At 41.4% G+C, this 19,086-nt stretch overlaps 1 protein-coding gene across 1 annotated transcript in view; it reads left to right on the top strand.

The window, feature by feature from the left end:
• Positions 1-19,086, top strand: part of LOC125748965 (salivary glue protein Sgs-3-like) — a 105,042-nt gene that overhangs the window by 59,931 nt on the left and 26,025 nt on the right. The window contains exon 7 of the mRNA XM_049025750.1: positions 3,646-3,690. Coding sequence (XP_048881707.1) covers positions 3,646-3,690 — 45 coding nt within the window. The remainder of the gene's footprint in view (positions 1-3,645; positions 3,691-19,086) is intronic.

Genomic DNA, 19,086 nt, shown 5'->3' on the forward strand with positions numbered 1-19,086 from the left:
ACTTTCTCTTAGGGACCAAATGAAAACAGGCCAGAGCTCGGGGTCCCACCCTGAATGTGTGAGTAAATAAGGACCGGGGGGGGGGGGGGGGGGGAGTAGTTCTGATACCTCTTTTTCCAGGGGTGGAGTTCCACCTTGAATATCTTTGGTTATGACCAGGCATTAGTATTTTACTGTTACGTTAATCCGATGGTAAAAACATCACTATACTGAATTCTTCTGTATACCACAATGAAAACTATAACATTTTTAAAATGCAAAAACCGATTTCTCTTTTCTACAAACTTCACACTTTCCCAGTGATTTATCCAAAGCAAATTAAATAAGTAATTAATTCTCCTGATCGGTAACGGTCCGAGCCGATGAGGCTCCCTAATTAAATAATTTTATGATTTATGTGCTTTATTTTATCTAGTTCTCGATTGATATGCGAATAGATGCCTGTGATCAGAGATCAACTTCTGTTCATGTTCGTTGTAACTTTAGGGGAGTTACAAGGGGGGGGCGGCGTGGACGGGGGTGGGGGGGGGGGGTGCCGAAGTGTCCTCATAGGAAAGTTGCGTATTATTACTACTACTACTTAATAGGCTTTGCTAAGCAGGTAAATTCATGTGGGCTTGTTCTTTTCATATTAAGACACATTAATACCAACTAGCTTTAAGAATAGTGGAATGTTACACTTTTTTTCTTCCTCTGTTGGTGGTGCCCCCCGCATGGTGTCTCCCTTAGCATTTGCCTATATTGCCTATGCCACAGGCTGGCCCTGCTCCTGATTCCTATATCCTGCATTAATGTGCCTGGGGTCCAGGCTGGACTGGCCATCCGGCATCATTCCAGGCATTTTCCTGATGGGCTGATGGGTATGGGGGCCGGCAAAAGTCAATAGAGGCCTCCTGGTGGCCAGCTCACCCATGTAACCCTGCAGGGATCAGTGCAAAAGGCCTATGTTCAGTGATCCTGTGACCCATTACCCATACGGGTAATCTCATTTTAGCAAAGGACACTGGCTTTGGGAGAGTGGAAGGTGTCCTCTGTCGTGGAAGAGAAGCCTGAGGTCGTGCAGGAAAGTGAAAAATGGAGATATAGTTAAGCGGTAAAAAGAAATTTCTGAAGGACTCCCTAACCAGTGCTGGAAACTTCAGGAGAATCAGAGACTATGGTGATGGTAAAAGTTGTAAAAACTTGCATTAAAGTGCCTAATTTAAGGTTGGGTAAATCTTGCCTCCACTCCAGTTTGTGATTCTTACTGTATGGGAAGGATGTGAACACACAGCCATGGCCGGAAAGGTGTCCTGTAGGGGACGCTAGAGCTGACATCCCTCTTATTTGCAGCTGATGGTTTTAAATACAGGGCCTCTGCAGGGTTGTGATTTATCCCCAATCATCTTCTCTGTTTACACACCCAATTTTACTGGTGAGAGAGAAGGAGTGACTCTTAAAATATGCAGATGACACAGTACTGGTGGCTCATCTGACCGATAGAAGCTCAGTGAAAGAATCATGGGTGTGTGAAGGACCTGGCCAGATGGCTGCCTGTGGCTTAACATCTCCAAGACTAAGGAGCTGTGTTGGGGGGGCAGGAGGGGGACTAATTCCCCCACTTTCTCTGTGCTCCCCGCAGTCTGGACAGCCAGCTGGTAGAGCAGGTTGAGCCATTTAAGTACCTTGGCACAGCAAAAGACACCTCAATGTCCTTCTAACATCATCTGGGCTTTATGTTTACCTTCTAAGAAAACTCAAGATTTTAATGTTAGTAAAAGTGTTTGAGTCTATAGATCACTTATTGCTGTAAGCTGTTCTCACCTTTAATATCATATCTTGTTGTAACTCTTTTACTGTTAAACTGAAACCAAAACTTTCTCAGGTTGATAATCAGGCAGTAAGATAACAGGGTCAGCTCGGCTTTCACTGTCTGAGTTGTACTCTTGGTCAGGCTGTAGGACATCCACTCTTATAACAGAGGACCCGGTGGTACTTAAATCATCATAATAAAGATCTCTGAGAGGATAGTGCTACGGAGTCTGCGATCACACGTGAAGCAGTTTCTCAGTCCCCTTCAGTTTGCATATCAGACTCACATCCAAGTGGATAATGTCATGGTTCATTTGCTGCACAGAGCTCACTCACTTCTGGATGACACAAGAAGCAGAGTGAGAATGCTATTTGTTGACTTTTCAAGTACATTCAACACTATAGCCACACCTAGGATGTTAGTGGACAGATCCCTGATCACCTGGCTGACTGACTATCTCACCTGCAGACAGCAGTTTGTCCACCTCAGCACCTGCTCTTCTGACGTTTTGTGGAGTAGAACAGGAGCCCCAAGGGTACAGGACAGTCAGCATTTATATTCACACTCTGCACCACAGACTTCCAGCATAATTCCAGCTCATGCCATCTCCAGATGTTCTCTGATGACTCTGCGATGGCTGGATGCATCAGTGAAGGGAAGGAAGAGGATTACAGGTGTCTTAAAATGGATGAGAGAGGGATATAGGGCTCTCGAAGGAACAAACAGGCACGCTTAGGTTCACTCAAAAACACTTTAATACAAGTGATACAAGATAACGTCGCATTAAAATCAATATCAATTAAAAACAATGCAAGACAACCTTATACCACCAGAGATATAGAATAGTATAAATCATACGAATATATATATATATATATATATATATATAGGAAGCAACAATAAAAATATAGGTAAGGCGAACTATTATCAGAAGCGGTGATAATTAATCCCCTTAATCAATCGAACGCAAAAGCAGCTGCTAAACTATTTACACTCGGGCGTGCCATCATCACCCACCTTCACACACGGACTGGGGAGCCCTTTTCAGTCCTGGCAGGAGACCAACACGTGAGTCCCGAGAAATTCCGGGCGATGCGCGCTCTATCCCACGGCTGAGCTCCGGTCAGTAATCATGGACGATTGATCTTCAGGACGATCAGTCTTCGCACGATCAGAATCAATCCACAATTACGATCTCCCAGAATATTACCGTAAGAGGATTAATTCCATATTCGTGGGTGACGTAATCGTCCGTGAATTCATTCTAATACAACAGGAGTCAGGTGGAGAGATTCACTGCATGGTGCCAGCAGACCCACCTACAGCTAAATGTTGGCCAAACAAAGGACCTGGTGGTGGACATCAGGCGAACCAAGTGGCCAATGAACCCTGTGACCTTTCAGGGTGAAAGTGTGGAAATGGTGCACAACAAGCTGGACTGGAAGGACAATACGAATAGACTCTAAAAGAAAGGGCAGAGGAGAATATTGACCTTCCCTGTCAAAATGTAAGACTGTGGTGCTCTCTCAGAATAGAGAGGATTTCATGTGAGGGGGAGAATGTGCCTTTAGTGAAGGGGTTTAACCTCTGGATGTTGCCCATGAGTGATGGTGAGAGGGAACCTGAGACTGACGCTGGGATTTGTTTGGCGGCTGCAGTTTATGTGAAAAAGTTAAGCATTCAAAGATGTATATTTTTATTTTAGTTTTAGTGTTTTACTTCATTTCTCATTGTATTTGAGTTTCTTGTTTGCTTGGAACAAAAATAGTAATAAACATTGACAAGCAACAAATGTAAAAGTCTTGGATTTTATTTTTGTTGCAAATATTTTAAATATAAACCTTTATTTACAGACAATGTACTGAAACTTCCTAGTGCTACAAGAAGTCCAACAAATGGTAAGTTTCAGTCATTACAGTATATAGCATCTTTCTAACCCAAAATCCTTTCATAAATTGAGAAAATAACAGTAAATACTTAATATCATTCTTTTCTAATCATTGTTTTCTAATTCTTTTTAATATCTAGTCATTTTCTAAAGCAAACAAATATTTTTCTCTATTAGCTTCAAAGCAACCAAAACCAACCAGGAACAGCGAGGGAATCACCCCCAGGACAAGAACCGCACCAGCTACTATGATGCCAGAAACCACAGGTAAAGAAAAAATAATCATCTGTTGTCCATAAATACATTGTTTCTCTATTTTTATTACAAATTATTACTTACTGCAAAAAATACAAGTAAGACATGAAAACAATCATGGCCTCATCAAAGTCTGAAAGTGCAGATAAACTTCCTAATAGACAATAAAGTCTTCTTAAATATTTTTCTGTTGGCCGCCCTTGTCAAAATGTAAGACCATAGTACTCTTTCAGAAAGGAGTGGATTTTATGTGAGGGGGAGAACATGCCAGGGGCGACCTGGTGGTGCAGTGGTTAGCACTGTTACCTCACACACCTGCGACCAGGGTTCAGGATTCCACCATGGCTCTGTCAGTTTGTCTGTCCTCCCTGTATATTCATGGGGTCTCATCTAAATATTTCAGTCCCCACCCACAGTCTAAAAACATACTGAGGTGAATTGGAGTTACCAAATTGCCATTGGTGTGCTATGTGATGTGTTGGTGCCCCATCCTGGGTTGTTCCCTGCCTTGTACCTGTAGCCCCTTGGATAGGCTCCAGACCTCCTGCAGCTCTGAATAGTACAAGCAGTTAGAGATGATGGACAGGAGGATATGACTTTAGTGAAAGGGATTAAGTACCTCAGGATGTTTTCTGTGAGTTTTTATGTATTTTTGATGTATTTGAAGTTTCAGTCATTATATAGCATCATTCTAATATAAAATCCTTTAATAGGGAAAATGATAGTAAATATTTAATTCCATTCTTTTTGTTTAGTCAATTTCTAAAACAAACAAATACTTTTCAATGTCTTAGCTTCAAACCAACCAAAACCAACCTGGAACAGCGAGGGATTCACCCCCAGGACAACAACCACACCAACTACTATGATGCCAGAGACCACAGGTAAAAAAAAAATAATTATCTGTTGTCCATAAATACATTTTTTCTCAATTTTTATTATAAATTATTACTTACTACAGGGAATACAAGTACGACATGTAAAAAAATCATGGTTCATCTAAGTCTGAAAGTGCAGATTGACTTCCTTTTTTCATGTTTATACAGATGTTTTTAGATGTTTGCCGGAATTGGAGTATAACAGAGTAATGCAATGGTCGTCAGTTACTTTACTTATTACTCATTTAAATCTATTTGTATGCAAACTGATTCAAGAGTCAGTATGTCCAAGGAGGGTTATATGTGTGATTTTAGAATATTTCAGATTTTTTCTTTTAGATATTAGAATATTTTTCTACCCATGTCTATGGGTCTATGGGTATGAGATTAAATTCTGAACAGATACTCCAATTAAATTCCGAATTGTTCCGAACAGATACTCGGGAACCCAGAAATGCTCTATGCTGGACTTTATTATAATGCACAAGCAGACAGAATTGGAATCCAAGACTTGAGCGTAGGGGTGGTCACAGTGCAGGGAAGGTCAGAAGTCAGTCAAAGAAGGAGCACATGGGACAGGGGACAGACACATGCGGAGGGTCTGAGGAGAATGGGTTCAGGAAGGTATTGGAGCAACGGAGGCAGGCAAGGTGGGTGAGGGCTAGACAGAGGACAGAAGTCAGAGGACAAACATTCTGTAGCCCTCCCAATCAACCAAGTACTGTAGTTGTTCCCACTGACGTCTGGAGTTCAGCAGGGCCTGAACAAGGGAAAGCTTCACCAATCTCCAGGGGGAGAGGCGCAGTGGTCCTCCAGTGTCCATAAAAGGACGCACTGGGCTGTAGTGGATGGCTTTGAGCAAGTGCACAAGGAAGGAAGGTGAGATATGGTATACTTGGGGCAGTTGCAGGTGATAGGTCACTGGGCAAATCTGTTTCACAGTGCAAAATAGGCTGATGCATTTGGGAGACAAGCAGGGAGGCAGAGATTGTGGGTAGAGAGCCAGACCCGTTGACCATGTAATATCCTGGACAGAATCAATAATCAAACACAGGCAGGTGAACACACGCAGCACTCTTTACTGGTGGCTGAGTATGGTAATATGACTTCATTACGCCAACTGTAAAGTAATGTAGCCACAACAATTTCACATTACAGCCACAAGATGGCATTTCAACCAATCATTATACTCTTCCCCCTTTAGCTTTAGGCCAACCTTGTTCAAACTGGTCTTTACAACCTCAAATTTAGCTACTACACCAGACTGAAATTCTTGAACAGGAAGCAATCTTAATTTGTAGTGCGACTAATATGCCTCTTAACAGTATGACTCACACCAGGAGTGTCTAACTCCGGTCCTGGAGAGCTACCGTCCAGTAGGTTTTCTATCCTTCCTGGCTTATGATGAGCCACACCTGTTCTCAGCTAAACACTAGGAGCAGGTATGGCTCATCAGAAGTTAAGTGGGACAGAAAACCTACTGGATAGTAGCTCTCCAGGACTGGAGTTGGAGACCCCTGACTTACACAGTATATTTTTACTATACTGCGTTTTATTTAAAGATTCAGTCTTTGTGGTTTCACTCTAACCCTTTGTTGGTACCTGTGTTTCACAGGTGAGCATACGGTTGGTGTGGGTGTAGCAGGTGCCAGTGGCACTGCCACAGTCTGTTCTGCTTGTTCCTTTGGATTAGCAGGTGATGTCAGGTTCACTTTTACTGGGTGGAAGAGTCTGACCAGCCCTGCCCACTGGTACTGATGGCATGGTTTCTGTAGCTGGCTGGCACAGTCTAACTGGAGGTCTAGCCCCAAATTCTCACCATAGTAACATGTGGTAGGCATGTCCAGTACGCTGTCTCTGGACATCCTGTAACAGATAAGTGACCATTCCCAGTCTTTTCAGAGCCATTGCCTGAAGTCATTTCTCCACCCCTCCCCTGAAATTACGGACATGGATGGGCTCTCCTTCCAGAAAAACACAAACAGCCGAGCCCCCACGATTATCGAATCAATAAGGCTTCTTGTAGCCCCTCAGTCCAGCAGGACTTCCTCTTCCATCTGTCCCTCTTCCAAAAACCAAGTTACTGTCACCACGACTTGCTGCTGAGTAACAGTACTTGGGGAGAGTGCTTCTACCTGAGAGGGAGCTGGAAGCTCCAGGTATAATCGAACAGAGCAGCAATGAACATTGTGGCTGTACTCGCTGTAATTAAGGTGGAGCTGAAGCTGAATTTGACACTGACACCTGACATCTGACGATGTTGTCCAGCATGCTGGAAAGCTGAACATAGTCTCAGAATATGCAAGCTTCACCAGGACAGGTGATTTCAGCTTGAAGTTCTGCATTAAGTGCCAGCCAGGTACAGACAGCCCTCAACTTATGAACGAGTTACCCTTCCAAATGGCCGTTCATAACTTGAAATGTTCGTAAGTCATTATTCAACATAATTTTAAGGGTATATGCAAGTAGAAAGAACTAGGATGCTGTGAGTACGCACGCTACGCTGCTGTACGGTGGGAGTAGCGGCCAGAAGTCGAACTAGACGGAATTGGCGCGCAGAAAAAAAAATTGATGTTGCGAACAGGAAACGGGAGCCCAATGAACACAATTTGGACTTACAGTCCTCTTCGTTCGTATGTCTGAAAGTTTGAAAGTTGAAAGTTCGTAAGTAGAGAAGTGTCTGTATACCGTTGTGAACAGAAACTGGGAAACACAGGACTGCTGAACATGGGGCTTCATTATAAATTTCAGGCAGACAGACCTGGAATCATGAGACTTGATCATAGTTGGAGTCACAGTGCAGGGAAGGTCAGAAGTCAGAAAAAGTCAGTCTTATAAGGAGCACATGGGACAGGGCACAGACACATGAAGAGGATCCGAGGGGAGCAGGTTCAGGAAAGGATCGGAGTAATGGAGACAGACAGGGCTAGACAGTGGACAGAAGGTGGAACGCTCAGTCACATATGGAGTCGGCTACCACACACCGAGTTTGAGGTCGACCGGGGTTAAACAGGGAGTGGAGCAGGTGTTTCCACTTAGGTAAGGCTGATGAGGTGGCATTCTCACAGGAGGGAGGTGACAGTAATTATGCAGGTTGTACAAATATTCACACTTAAGCAGTATCTAAGGAAATAATTTTGCAACATCAGTCAGTTTCTTTTTTTCTTCATGTTTGAATAGTGCTTGGGGAATTAAGTTACTTCCAGTTTTACTATCTATTTCAAAAAACAATTCTTTTTTATACTTTAGCTTCCAAACAACCAGGCACATCTCAGAAAAATAAGAGATTGTCTGTTCCTACAACATCTACATCAACTACTGAAGGTCGAGAGACTAGAGGTAAAGAAAAATACACAATTACATTATTTCTGTACATTTCTTCCTAATTAATACTCACTAAAGGAAATACAAGTAACACATATGAACAGTCCTGAGAGGTCTGACAGTTTTGTGGTATAACAGGAAGCACAATTTTAAATGCAATTATATGGGCTGCACAAATACTCACACCTCTGCAATATCAGTCAATGTGATGTGTTTTTCTAAACATGTAAACAGTTATGAGAGGTCTGAAAGTTTTATGCGTATGACAGTAAGCACATTTTCACATGTAATTATGCACTTTTATAGACATTGTATGTTATCCATGCAGACAAAACTCCTTATATCAAATGGTTTCTATTATTTATGCACATTAAATTAATTGCGAGTAAATTGTAAGAAAACTGGCTGACATTTCTTATTTTACTATATGTACTAACATGGATACCCTGGCAGATTCAGGGGGCCCAGCACTTGACGGGGGCCGTTGAATACGTAACATTATAGGTAAAATTGAAAATAAAGAAAATCAAAGACTGGATGTCTGTAGCAGAACATTTGCGGAAGCTGTCCGAGTTCTTCATCACAAACGATGAAACACCTGACGAGGATCCAGCAACTTCACAAACAAGGACAACGAAGTTTAGGCCGAGTCCACAAAGTGACTTTTTCAGTGCAGCCGCAGAACCAACAAACGCGCCCCTGCTCAGCGGCACCCATGTTCTGCTGTCTTTCAGGCTGCGCTTTCTTATCCTCAATATATTTACTTATCAAAATGCCCCAGGGTTCGCGGTCCAGCAGAGACCATAGGGGATCCCAGAGGTACACTGGGGCATGTTAGAAGGGGAGATCGAGAAGATGTGGCAGCTAGGGGTGTCCCTAACAGCTGCTGGATGGTACCCCTCAGCTGGGCTGCCACGGAGAAGACGGCCTTCAGCACACCCCGTGACCGCTACCAGTACCATGTCCTGCCCTTTGGGGTTAACAGAGCAGTCGCTGCCTTTCAAGGGCTGATGGACATCGTCTAGTAACCTCACTGGGCATATAAAGTCCCTGGTTTACGAATTTCCTGCTTATAGACAACATGTATTTATGAACAGACTACCATAAAGCCTGTTATATTAAAAATGTGAGTTAAATACACTGGTTCATAATAACAAATGTATGGACAGTGTTGAGAAGGTTACTTTTAAAATGTAATCCACTACAGATTACAGAATACATGCCCCAAAATGTAGTTTGCAACATATTCCATTAAGTTACTTAATGCGAATAACGTATTCTGAATACTTTGGATTACTTAATATATTGTCATGCTTTTTACAACTACATGAATGTAGCAATCACATCCTGCAAATTCTTGTTTGTTTTCCTCTACCAATTGGCTGTTAAGCCCAAATCTCCCTGAATAGACAATATATTTACTGTAAAGGAGCAAAGACCAGGGATGTTAACATAAGATGTTTTGTCTGCTTAAAGATAATAAAAAAAGTCCTGTCTTTCCTTAACCATTTCTTTATTTACTTCCAGTGCTGCACGAGTGCCTGCCTTTTACAGTAGCTCCACCTCATTGTTGAGCTATTTGTTTTCTCAGTTCTTAAATGTATTGTATATATTGTATTTTATATTTCTTATTTTCTATTGTTTGATACTACTGTTATTGCTTAAGGACTTTCTGCATTCTGCTTATTTCTGCTGCACTGTCCACTTTGCTGCTGTATATTTATACTTTGCAGAGGTGGGTAGTAACGCGTTACATTTACTTAAGTAACTTTTTGGAAAAATTGTACTTGTAAGAGTCGTTTTAATGCATGATACTTTTACTCTTACTTGAGTAAGAAATTTCAAGAAGAAACGGTACTTTTACTCCGTTATTCTAAGACATATGTTGCTCGCTACTCGCTACTTTCATTTTAATAATCTGTTATTCGCTACACAGGTGATTTTTTGTCATACTAGTCCAAGGGTTCTGTCACATGATTCTTTTTCGCCAATCAAATGTAGCTAATAACAACGCGTCACTCAGTTTCACCAATCAAATGGAGCCATACAGTCACATGACCACACAAAATTTATGCGGCGCTGCACAGAGCAGTGACTGAAAGGAGAAAACAATGGCGCAAACAACGGCGTGTGAAGCAGAACACCCCTGACCTCACATTCGATCAATGTTTTCGTTACAGACTATAAAACATAACATGTTTTATAACATAGTAATAAATGTCATGCGCTGTCTTACGTGTCTGCCTAAGCGTGTCGACATTTCAACCTACAAGAACTCGACTTCGAACTTGAGGAAGCACGTTGCGGTATGTTGTAGTATATGTGTTTTGGCTGTGGATTTTATAACGTAATAACGTCATAAATAACTGTCAAATGTACATTGCTTTTGAGTAATTTATCACACTGCAGCCTCACAAACAGACACACATACACACACACACATACTAGTGAATAGCAAAGCACAGTCACCGTGGTGGAGAGAAACTAAAGTGGAGTTCAGTGAATAAAACAATTTATAATAAAGAAAATCTTTTTTCTGTTAGGCACTGAGCATGTTTTTTTCAAATATCTCATTGAATTTCCCACCGTCATGGTGTGGTGTGGTGATGAGTCTGTCTGAATGGATACATTCCCTGTAGCCCAGATATTTTTTCTGTCAACAGAGGGTTCACCCCAACAAACTGAAGAGGTACACAGACTTAAGAGTCCCACAGAAAGCGAAAATCCTCCTCTTCTGACGAACCTCCTAAAAAGAATGTGAAGATCATAAATTCCTTCGCTGTCCCTCCACAGCAGGTAACACAAGCAAAGCTTGACAAGCTTGTGCTAAGTTTTGTACGTGAAGCCAACCAACCATTTCCTGTGGTTGAGACACCATCCTTCAAGTCAATGTTAGAAACCTTGCAACCTCAGTGTACAGTAATGACAAGGAAAACGTTATGCTGTAGAATACAGGAATCTGCAAAGGACATGAAGAACATAATCATCAAAAATTTGAGCACTGTTAACCATGTTGCTACTACAACGGACTGCTGGACTGCCAGACAACGTAGTTACTTAGGTGTCACCTGTCACTGGATAGACCACAACTCTCTAGAGAGGCACTCCGCTGCACTGGCTTGTAGACGTGTCAAAGGCTCACACACGTTTGATGTCCTTGCAGCAGCATTAGAAGAAATCCATTCTGAATACCACATCAGGGAGAAAGTAACCAGGACAACAACAGACAGTGGCTCAAACTTCCTGAAGGCCTTTCGAATATATAGTGTGGAGGAGAAAGAGGACAAGGTTACTGATGGACAGGAGGAGCGAGACTCCACGGTTGATGATGTGTCAGAAGATGAAAGTGAGTTAGAGGTGGAGTATCAGGATGTGTCCGCTATTTTGGATGATGACACTGGCCTGGAGTACCAACTTCCAAAGCACCAAAAGTGTGCATGCCATCTCCTCAATCTCATATCAACAGTTGACACCACTACTGCAGGAGCTGCAAGCGAAACATACAAGAGGCTGTCTCGGTCAGAACACGAATTTTCAGCAACACACACACACACACACACACAATGCACAGCCTGTTCCTCCGTATATTCTCTGCCTGCTGAGCCTATTGTTATTGTTACGATGTTATTAGCATTTCCTGTGGTTGAAGTAAGGAATAATTGACGACGGGCCGTTGAATTATTAGAAAATAATGCACACCCGAGGTGGTGATGTGGCCACGACGCATTATTATTATTTTCTAATAATTCAACGGTCCGGAGTCAATTATTCCGCTTATACTACAGTTGCCACACCTCAAGACATCGATCAGATGATATATTTCAAGGGATTCGTCCGGTTTTTCTACTTAAATCGCTATTGTGAGTGGGATTATTTCTTCCGCATCTCATCCAACGACTCTTTTGCTAGTTCCAAAACGTCATTTTAAAGCTGGCAATGGAGGCTTGAGCCGTTGATAGCAGACTAATACAGTTAATAATGAAGTTATTAGAAAGAGAGCGAGACAGAGAAACAGAGAGAGCTTGTATGAATTACAAGCTGTGTGTCCCTCAACAGTGTTCTGAAGCACCGTCTCTAAACTGTAAGTCTGCTTTAAGATGCAGCGCTGTTATTACCTCGCTAGTGAGAAATGTCATGTGTAGCCTTTAAGTTGGTACACTAGGCTAACTAATACTGCTGCAGCCCAGTTGTTGAAAGTTTCATATTCACCGTAAATATTAAAATTTACTTTCGGAAAATCGTCTGTCATGTTGTTGTTTTTGTTAGTCCTGTGTGCTGTATAGGTACTGTATGCTAATTTCCGTTATTACAGTTAAATATGCGAAGTGATATGGAACTGTAATGCGGTCAAGAGAGCTACCTGGAACTACGTTCGCCGTGCGTTTATCTGAAAATAATTGCACACCTCAGAACGTTCGTCAGCCAATCAGATTCAAGCATTCAACGGTCCCGTAGTATAATTTGCCTTAATTTATGTTCGTTAATATTTTGTCATTTTGTGAAAATGTTATTTATTATTGTTTTAGTTAAAGAATTTGCATTGCTATTTTGTTTTTTGTCTATTTGGCTACATTCATACTCTGAAACAATAAATCAAAAGTTACTCAATAAGTTACTCAATACTTGAGTAGTTTTTTCACTAAGGACTTTCTTATTCTTACTCAAGTAATTATTTGGATGAGTACTTTTACTTGAGTCAAATTATTCTAAAGTAACTATACTCTTACTTGAGTACAATTTTTGGCTACTCTACCCACCTCTGATACTTTGCACATTTCCCACCCGTGGGACTAATAAAGGCTCTTATCTTTTATCTTATCTTTTATGTGCAAAGCTGCAAAAGTGGAAGAATATTAGACAAACATAAAATATGCCATTGAAAAGTATTTCATCACTTAGTTAAAATAAAAAGTAGCCTTGCAAAAGGGAAAAAAATCTGCATTTTCAATTACCCTTTTCCTGATTAGGACAAAAAAAGCAATATATTAAACAGTTCTCAAAAATGAAAAATATATATTTTTGGAATTTACCGTCAATATTATTCTTCCACAAATAATTTCAAATTACTAAAGATCCTTCAATGCAATTCAGATATTCAAACTTGATGTGACAATGACAAAATGCACTTTAAACCTTGCCACCAGATGTAATTTTAAACACAAGACAATAGATGTTTTAAGAAATTGGCCTCATTAAAGGCATATCCAGTGATCAGAGCCCTCTTCTTAAGATACAATACGACTCTGCCGTCAAGTGCTCCTGTCGAACGTCTCTTTAGCCACGGAGGACTTGTTATATTTTTCTGGAAACACCCTGCTGTCAGGGTCAGTCGTGGCTATGATATTTAATGTGTGTGCAGCACATCGATGGTGTTGGGGGCAAAAAGAGGTTTAGCTCCTCGTGCTCTTGCTCCTCAACTACTGTAGTGACATCAGCAAACTGTACACCATCTGTGTCTCCCAGATCATCTTCTGTTTCCAAATCTCCATATTCATTGAAAGCATTTACTAAATTGCTCCCACTGTCTGTGACTGTAGCACTAACCTTGCCTTGGATTTGGAATTCAGCATGAACCTGACTGGCAGCGATAACATCATAGGTGTGACGGCCCCTTATCCTCTCACATGCCAGTGCAGCAGACGATACAATGTGTCTGACTCCATCCAGTGACACGTGATGCAAATGAAACTTCTGTGATGCGCTGTCCATATATCTGCTGTTGTACACGCATTTTAAGTATGTTCGAAATTCCTTCATTTTTGGAAAGGTTTTCTCAATGTGCGTCATCAATGTTTTTCTGCATACAAGAGTCCTGCCCCCACTTAGTCCTTCAACCATCTTACGGAATGAGATTTTCTCAACAGTAGAAAAGGGCTGCACTTCGTTGACTATGAAGTCAAATATCAAGGAATTTACTCTCCTTTGGGTGATGGCTGGAGTACTAAGGATGGCTTGTTTGAGAGGAGGAGGGGTTGTGTCTTTGCCACTTTGTTCATCACCATGATCCGATGTGTTTGCTTTGGGTAAACTGTGCATGACCCTGGACAGAAAAAGAAAGACAGACAAAGAAAACAGAAAAAGTTTTCTATATGAGATCACTGGCAGAAGTGCAGCCTTACCTAATGTCCACCCTACTGTTACTCATTTTATATTAAGATTTAAAAATCTAGTTGGTATTGCTTTCAGAACTGCACATGATTATTTGCAGCTAGCTGGTTGTTAATGCTATCCATCAAGTCTAACCGTTTGCAGACTATGAACTAACCTCAGCTAACGCCAGCAAACAATGTTAGGCTACCAAGTACCCTTCAGTAAAAGTAATAAATCATACAGCAATAGTACATCGAAGATACTGAAGTGGCATATAACCCATGTAACTATGACAAGGTAGTTGCAGTAGGCTAACGTTTTTAAAAAATAACTTACTTCCAGATGTTTCTTTAGTTTGAAGGTGGAGTCTTTTGACACTGAGAGCAGCTTGGTTGCTGGCAAACAGAGTTTGCATTGCACTGTCAGATTTCACCGATCCCTTTCTTCTTTAAATGTGAAGTGATACTGGAATTTCCAAGTAAGAAATGCATTCCTGCCCAGGCACTGTTGGCTGATATAATGCCGAACAGAAATGGACGACCCACTGACAGCTTACGGGACGAGTGGGGATTTATCAAACAAAACAGAAAACACTAAGAACACTACAAGAAAAGGGTCAAAAACAGAAGGGGATAAACAAAGACTAAGTTTAGAAAAGGGTCAAGGCAGGCAGGCTACAAACAGAATGTTCAAAACTTTACTGACAATACAACTATCACAAATCCATCACAAACAATGACAAGCAGGAGTAAAACAGACAATTAACTAATAGTGGAAGGTGCAGGACAACAATGAGCAATCAGGAAAACAAACAAGGGAAGGCACAAGAATGGGCAAAAGAATGGGCAACAGGTGAAACTAATTAACTCAGGGAACTGAACAGGGAAGCTAAGAACTAACCAAGGAAACAGGGAAACAGAAACTAACACTGGGGAATAACAGACAGGCAGAAACACAAGCATGGGCGCAAAGGATTTAAGCAAAACCAAATACAAATCAGAAGACACAGGAACTAGAAAAACTCATACAATGAAACACTAGGGAATAAAATCTATAAAGAGTGAGGAGGTGGGATTCAAACGTAAGACAGAGGGAATTACAAGCAGTTGCATGTTCAATGCGTTGAGCTATACAGCTGACAGAGGAGAAGAAAAGACACAAAGACTGACAACACAAGGGACAGGATGACCAGCAACACCTACTGGCCAAATGGGGAAGGGACACACAGTGGAACAGGAGCTGACCCTGACAGGTACATATTTGCTTATTCCTTTTCAACCATTTGTCCTAAGTTTGAGATCTTGTTTACTTGATTTGTTGGGTCTCTCTGATTCGAATGCATCCTTTGGTTTTAATGTCCACCATACTGGACTTTCTACAATTTAAATTTTTCAAAAAGCCTACTTTTACACATTCGTTTGAGGGTGTTGATTGTATCACCACCAAATTTCGTATGTATCACCTACAGACGGTTTGGACCAAAATTTGTTCAAATCATTATGCTAAGGAAAATAAATTTTAATTTGTTCAGTAACTTTGATGACAATGCCACCAAACAGGAAGTGAGTTTGCAACTCGGCAATGCTTTGATATATCAAAACCAAATGTGGAAGATTCTAAAGGACTTGGGACTCAGCAACATCATTCCACCAGTAGGGGGCACTGCAATAAGCAAAAATGTGTTTTGGCTAATAACTGTTGACCGGTTTGCCTTAGAAAAATACATTTTATGTCTCCATGGGAATTTTCATGTCCACCTAATTAATGTGGCTGCCATATTGGATTTTATTGAAAAAATCTTCTCCAAATATGTCAGAGATGGTCTTCATACCAAGCCTCATAAAAGGTATCAGAGGGACTTTTGATTCTCAAAGCTGTTTGCCTATCATCACCAAACAAATTTGGCAGCAATGCCACACTGCCTTTGTTATGGATGAAATTAGCGTCCTAAAACTATATGCTGGCAGTGTTAAAGTGCTAAAAATTCACTCCAATGCTCTGTCTATCACAAATTGTGACATATCATTTTACATTATTGGTGTTCTGGTTAATCCTACTAAATATGTCTGCAACTTTATGACTTCTGACTCCTGGTTTGGCTCTAAGGGAATCTCCATGACATATACAGTACAAACTCCCTCTGATGACTTTCAGGCCGTACATGGTCATGCTCCCCAGGACCCCACAGAGCTCCTCCTCCCTTGTGCACCCGGCCATTCCCTCAGGTCTGCAGCTACTGCTCTCCTAATGCTGTCTCGGCTTTGCTTGTCTTCGGTTTGGGGGAGGGTCTTTAATGTTTTAGCTCCAAAACGTAGCAACTTGCCACCATAAAGTATCCTTCATCTCCCATTTACGGCAGAATTTAAAAACATATCTTTTTACTCAGCGATGTGCTTCCCATATAGTGTTGCAGTTTTTCTTGAATGCATCATTCAGTGTGTTAGCTTATGTTCCTGTGTTCATGTATTTCCACTTTCTGACTGTTCTCGGAGTGTCACAGTGGTGCAGTGGTTAGCACTGTCACTTCACACCTCTGCACCCTGGGTTTGAGTCCCTACCATGGCTCCATGTGTGCGGAAGTTGCATGGGAACACCAAAAAGGAGAAGCTCCACCCTGTCAGGTGGGCCAATGCAAGGGAGCCCACTATCCATTATGAAAAAGCCAGTCTACAATGTCCTTCTGGGTCTATGATAATACATCTTAAACCAGGACCTCAGGGGCGAGGAACATCTTGTAGATGCTCATCCCTATTGAGCGTGAGGTCTTGTCTATGAAATGGATCATCAGAAAGTTGAGGTACTACCTCCCCTGCTGGTTTGTTACTCTAGTTATAGATCATACTCCCCTGAAATGGATCGCGTAGGTTATGAATACCAACATCTAAGTGACCCACCGGTTCCTCACCCTCAAAGCCTCCCATTTCGATGTCCATCACTGCACTCCCATAGAACTACAGATGGCCTGCCCCACTAGCACAGCCTCTAGCCTGCCCCCAAAGTGTTCTCTGCCTCTGTAAAAGGTTCTTTAAGAATCTCTTTTCCGCACTCTCACATTTCCGGAGTTTTTAGTTCAGGTATATTCATCTACTATGGAAGCATAGGCGCATGACAAAGCATCTCCTCTTCAAAACATCTAAGATCATCTAACTGATGCAACCTCTCACCAGTTGACTCCCTCTACACCAGCCTACATCACGAGGATGGCTAAAATCATCTCAAGACCAAGAAAAGATATCGGTTTCTAACCTCCACACCTCAAGCATGAAGAGTGTTTTTCCTTCTATGGCTACGGTTTTTTAACCCAGTTTTTTTTTTAACATTTCCACCCATGCACACTACTGCAAAAATAAACACTCAGCATTGCAATTTTAACATTGGTGACCTCTTTGGTGACCTTGTTTATGTTTATTTTGTTTATATACTTGCATCAGGTCCCACTTTAGCCACCATTGCTCAACACTGAAAGACTCTTTGGCAAACTTCAGTCCATCTCTGGTGCACTTTCACCTTGTGAAACCAGCCACGCACCAATATGCACTATATGAAATAAGCAACCTTTTAAATGACATTTAATCTATGTTAGAATAACATTTGCATTTTGCAAAATGAGTTTTGAGGAAAGCATTTAGTTGAGTTTCACATAACACGACAAAGTAAAAGGCTTAGAGCTGCACCCTGCCGAGTACCGTGACGTCTCGTGCTCTGTATGTCTGTGGTGAGCCCAGCTACACCCACCCGCACTTCCTAATTCACATCCTACATGCTGCGTAACCAGAATCACACACATGCAGCTCCCTCTTTGTTCGCTCAGACTTCATTGTATCTGATTCAGAAATGAAGTTGTGCTTCTCCTCCAGTGCGTCTCTCTTTCTTGTCATCATCATCAGTGGTGAGTTATCCTTTCATTAGTTGTGTTTGTCTTGTTTGGCTTTGTCATTTTTCATTACTTTACCTTTGTGTTTAAAATGTGCCATTCCGTGTTACATTTCTTTCCTTTCTTCAGTAATTTTACTTCTCTTTGTTTTTAGATTTCATTCAGTTCAGTGAAGCACAAGGTTAGTATCTATGCAAACTAGACCATGTTCTCATATTATACAAAGATAATTGTCTGTGTCTGCTGTACATTTGACCTTTACTGTGGGCTTTCTTATGGGTAGAGGTGCCTGAGTGTCTAAATAAGTCATGGTGTTAAACAGAACATGTTAGTTATTGGAATGATTGAGTTTCCTCCTGCACTGACAGGCATGTAGCCCAGACTCTGTGAGTGTGTGAGGGACGTCTGTATCCCTACATGCTACACTCTGGTTAAGCACATGTTAGAATTTAACAGTTTCTAATTCACTTAAATCTTTTTTAAATCTGGAATCACATATATTTTGATAGTAGCATTAAGGTTTTTTCAGGAGTATGACTCAGATACTGCAATGATCATGTATTTTCTTACATGTAAAGTGTTTCCTTTCCACACAGGGCAGCCAGGGAAACCTCACATTAGCGTCAATCCTGCTGCTGGAGATGGGACAGTCGATATCGCCTGCACGTTTAGCCAGGAAACTAACAAAAATATCAACTGTTATCTGTACACTGGAGACACACCTGAGCCCTTCACTTCAACATGGACTACAGGGGGAAAGGTCTGTAATTTTCAGATACGTAATACTGACCTACAGAAGCATTTAGTGTCTGCGTCCAGCAGGGAGCTGAGCTGTGATTACACTGTGAATACAGAGCCACAGACTCGCTCTCCACGAAGTGAAACACGTCAAGTAGGAGGTGAGTGAGTTTAATTCCATATTCATTTTATATGGAGGCCTGTGCATGAGCAGCTTGTTAAGGTTCCCCACATTTCATTATTTTCA

The sequence above is a fragment of the Brienomyrus brachyistius genome, chromosome 9, assembly GCF_023856365.1.
Source record: "Brienomyrus brachyistius isolate T26 chromosome 9, BBRACH_0.4, whole genome shotgun sequence".
Classification (NCBI taxonomy): Eukaryota; Metazoa; Chordata; class Actinopteri; order Osteoglossiformes; family Mormyridae; genus Brienomyrus; species Brienomyrus brachyistius.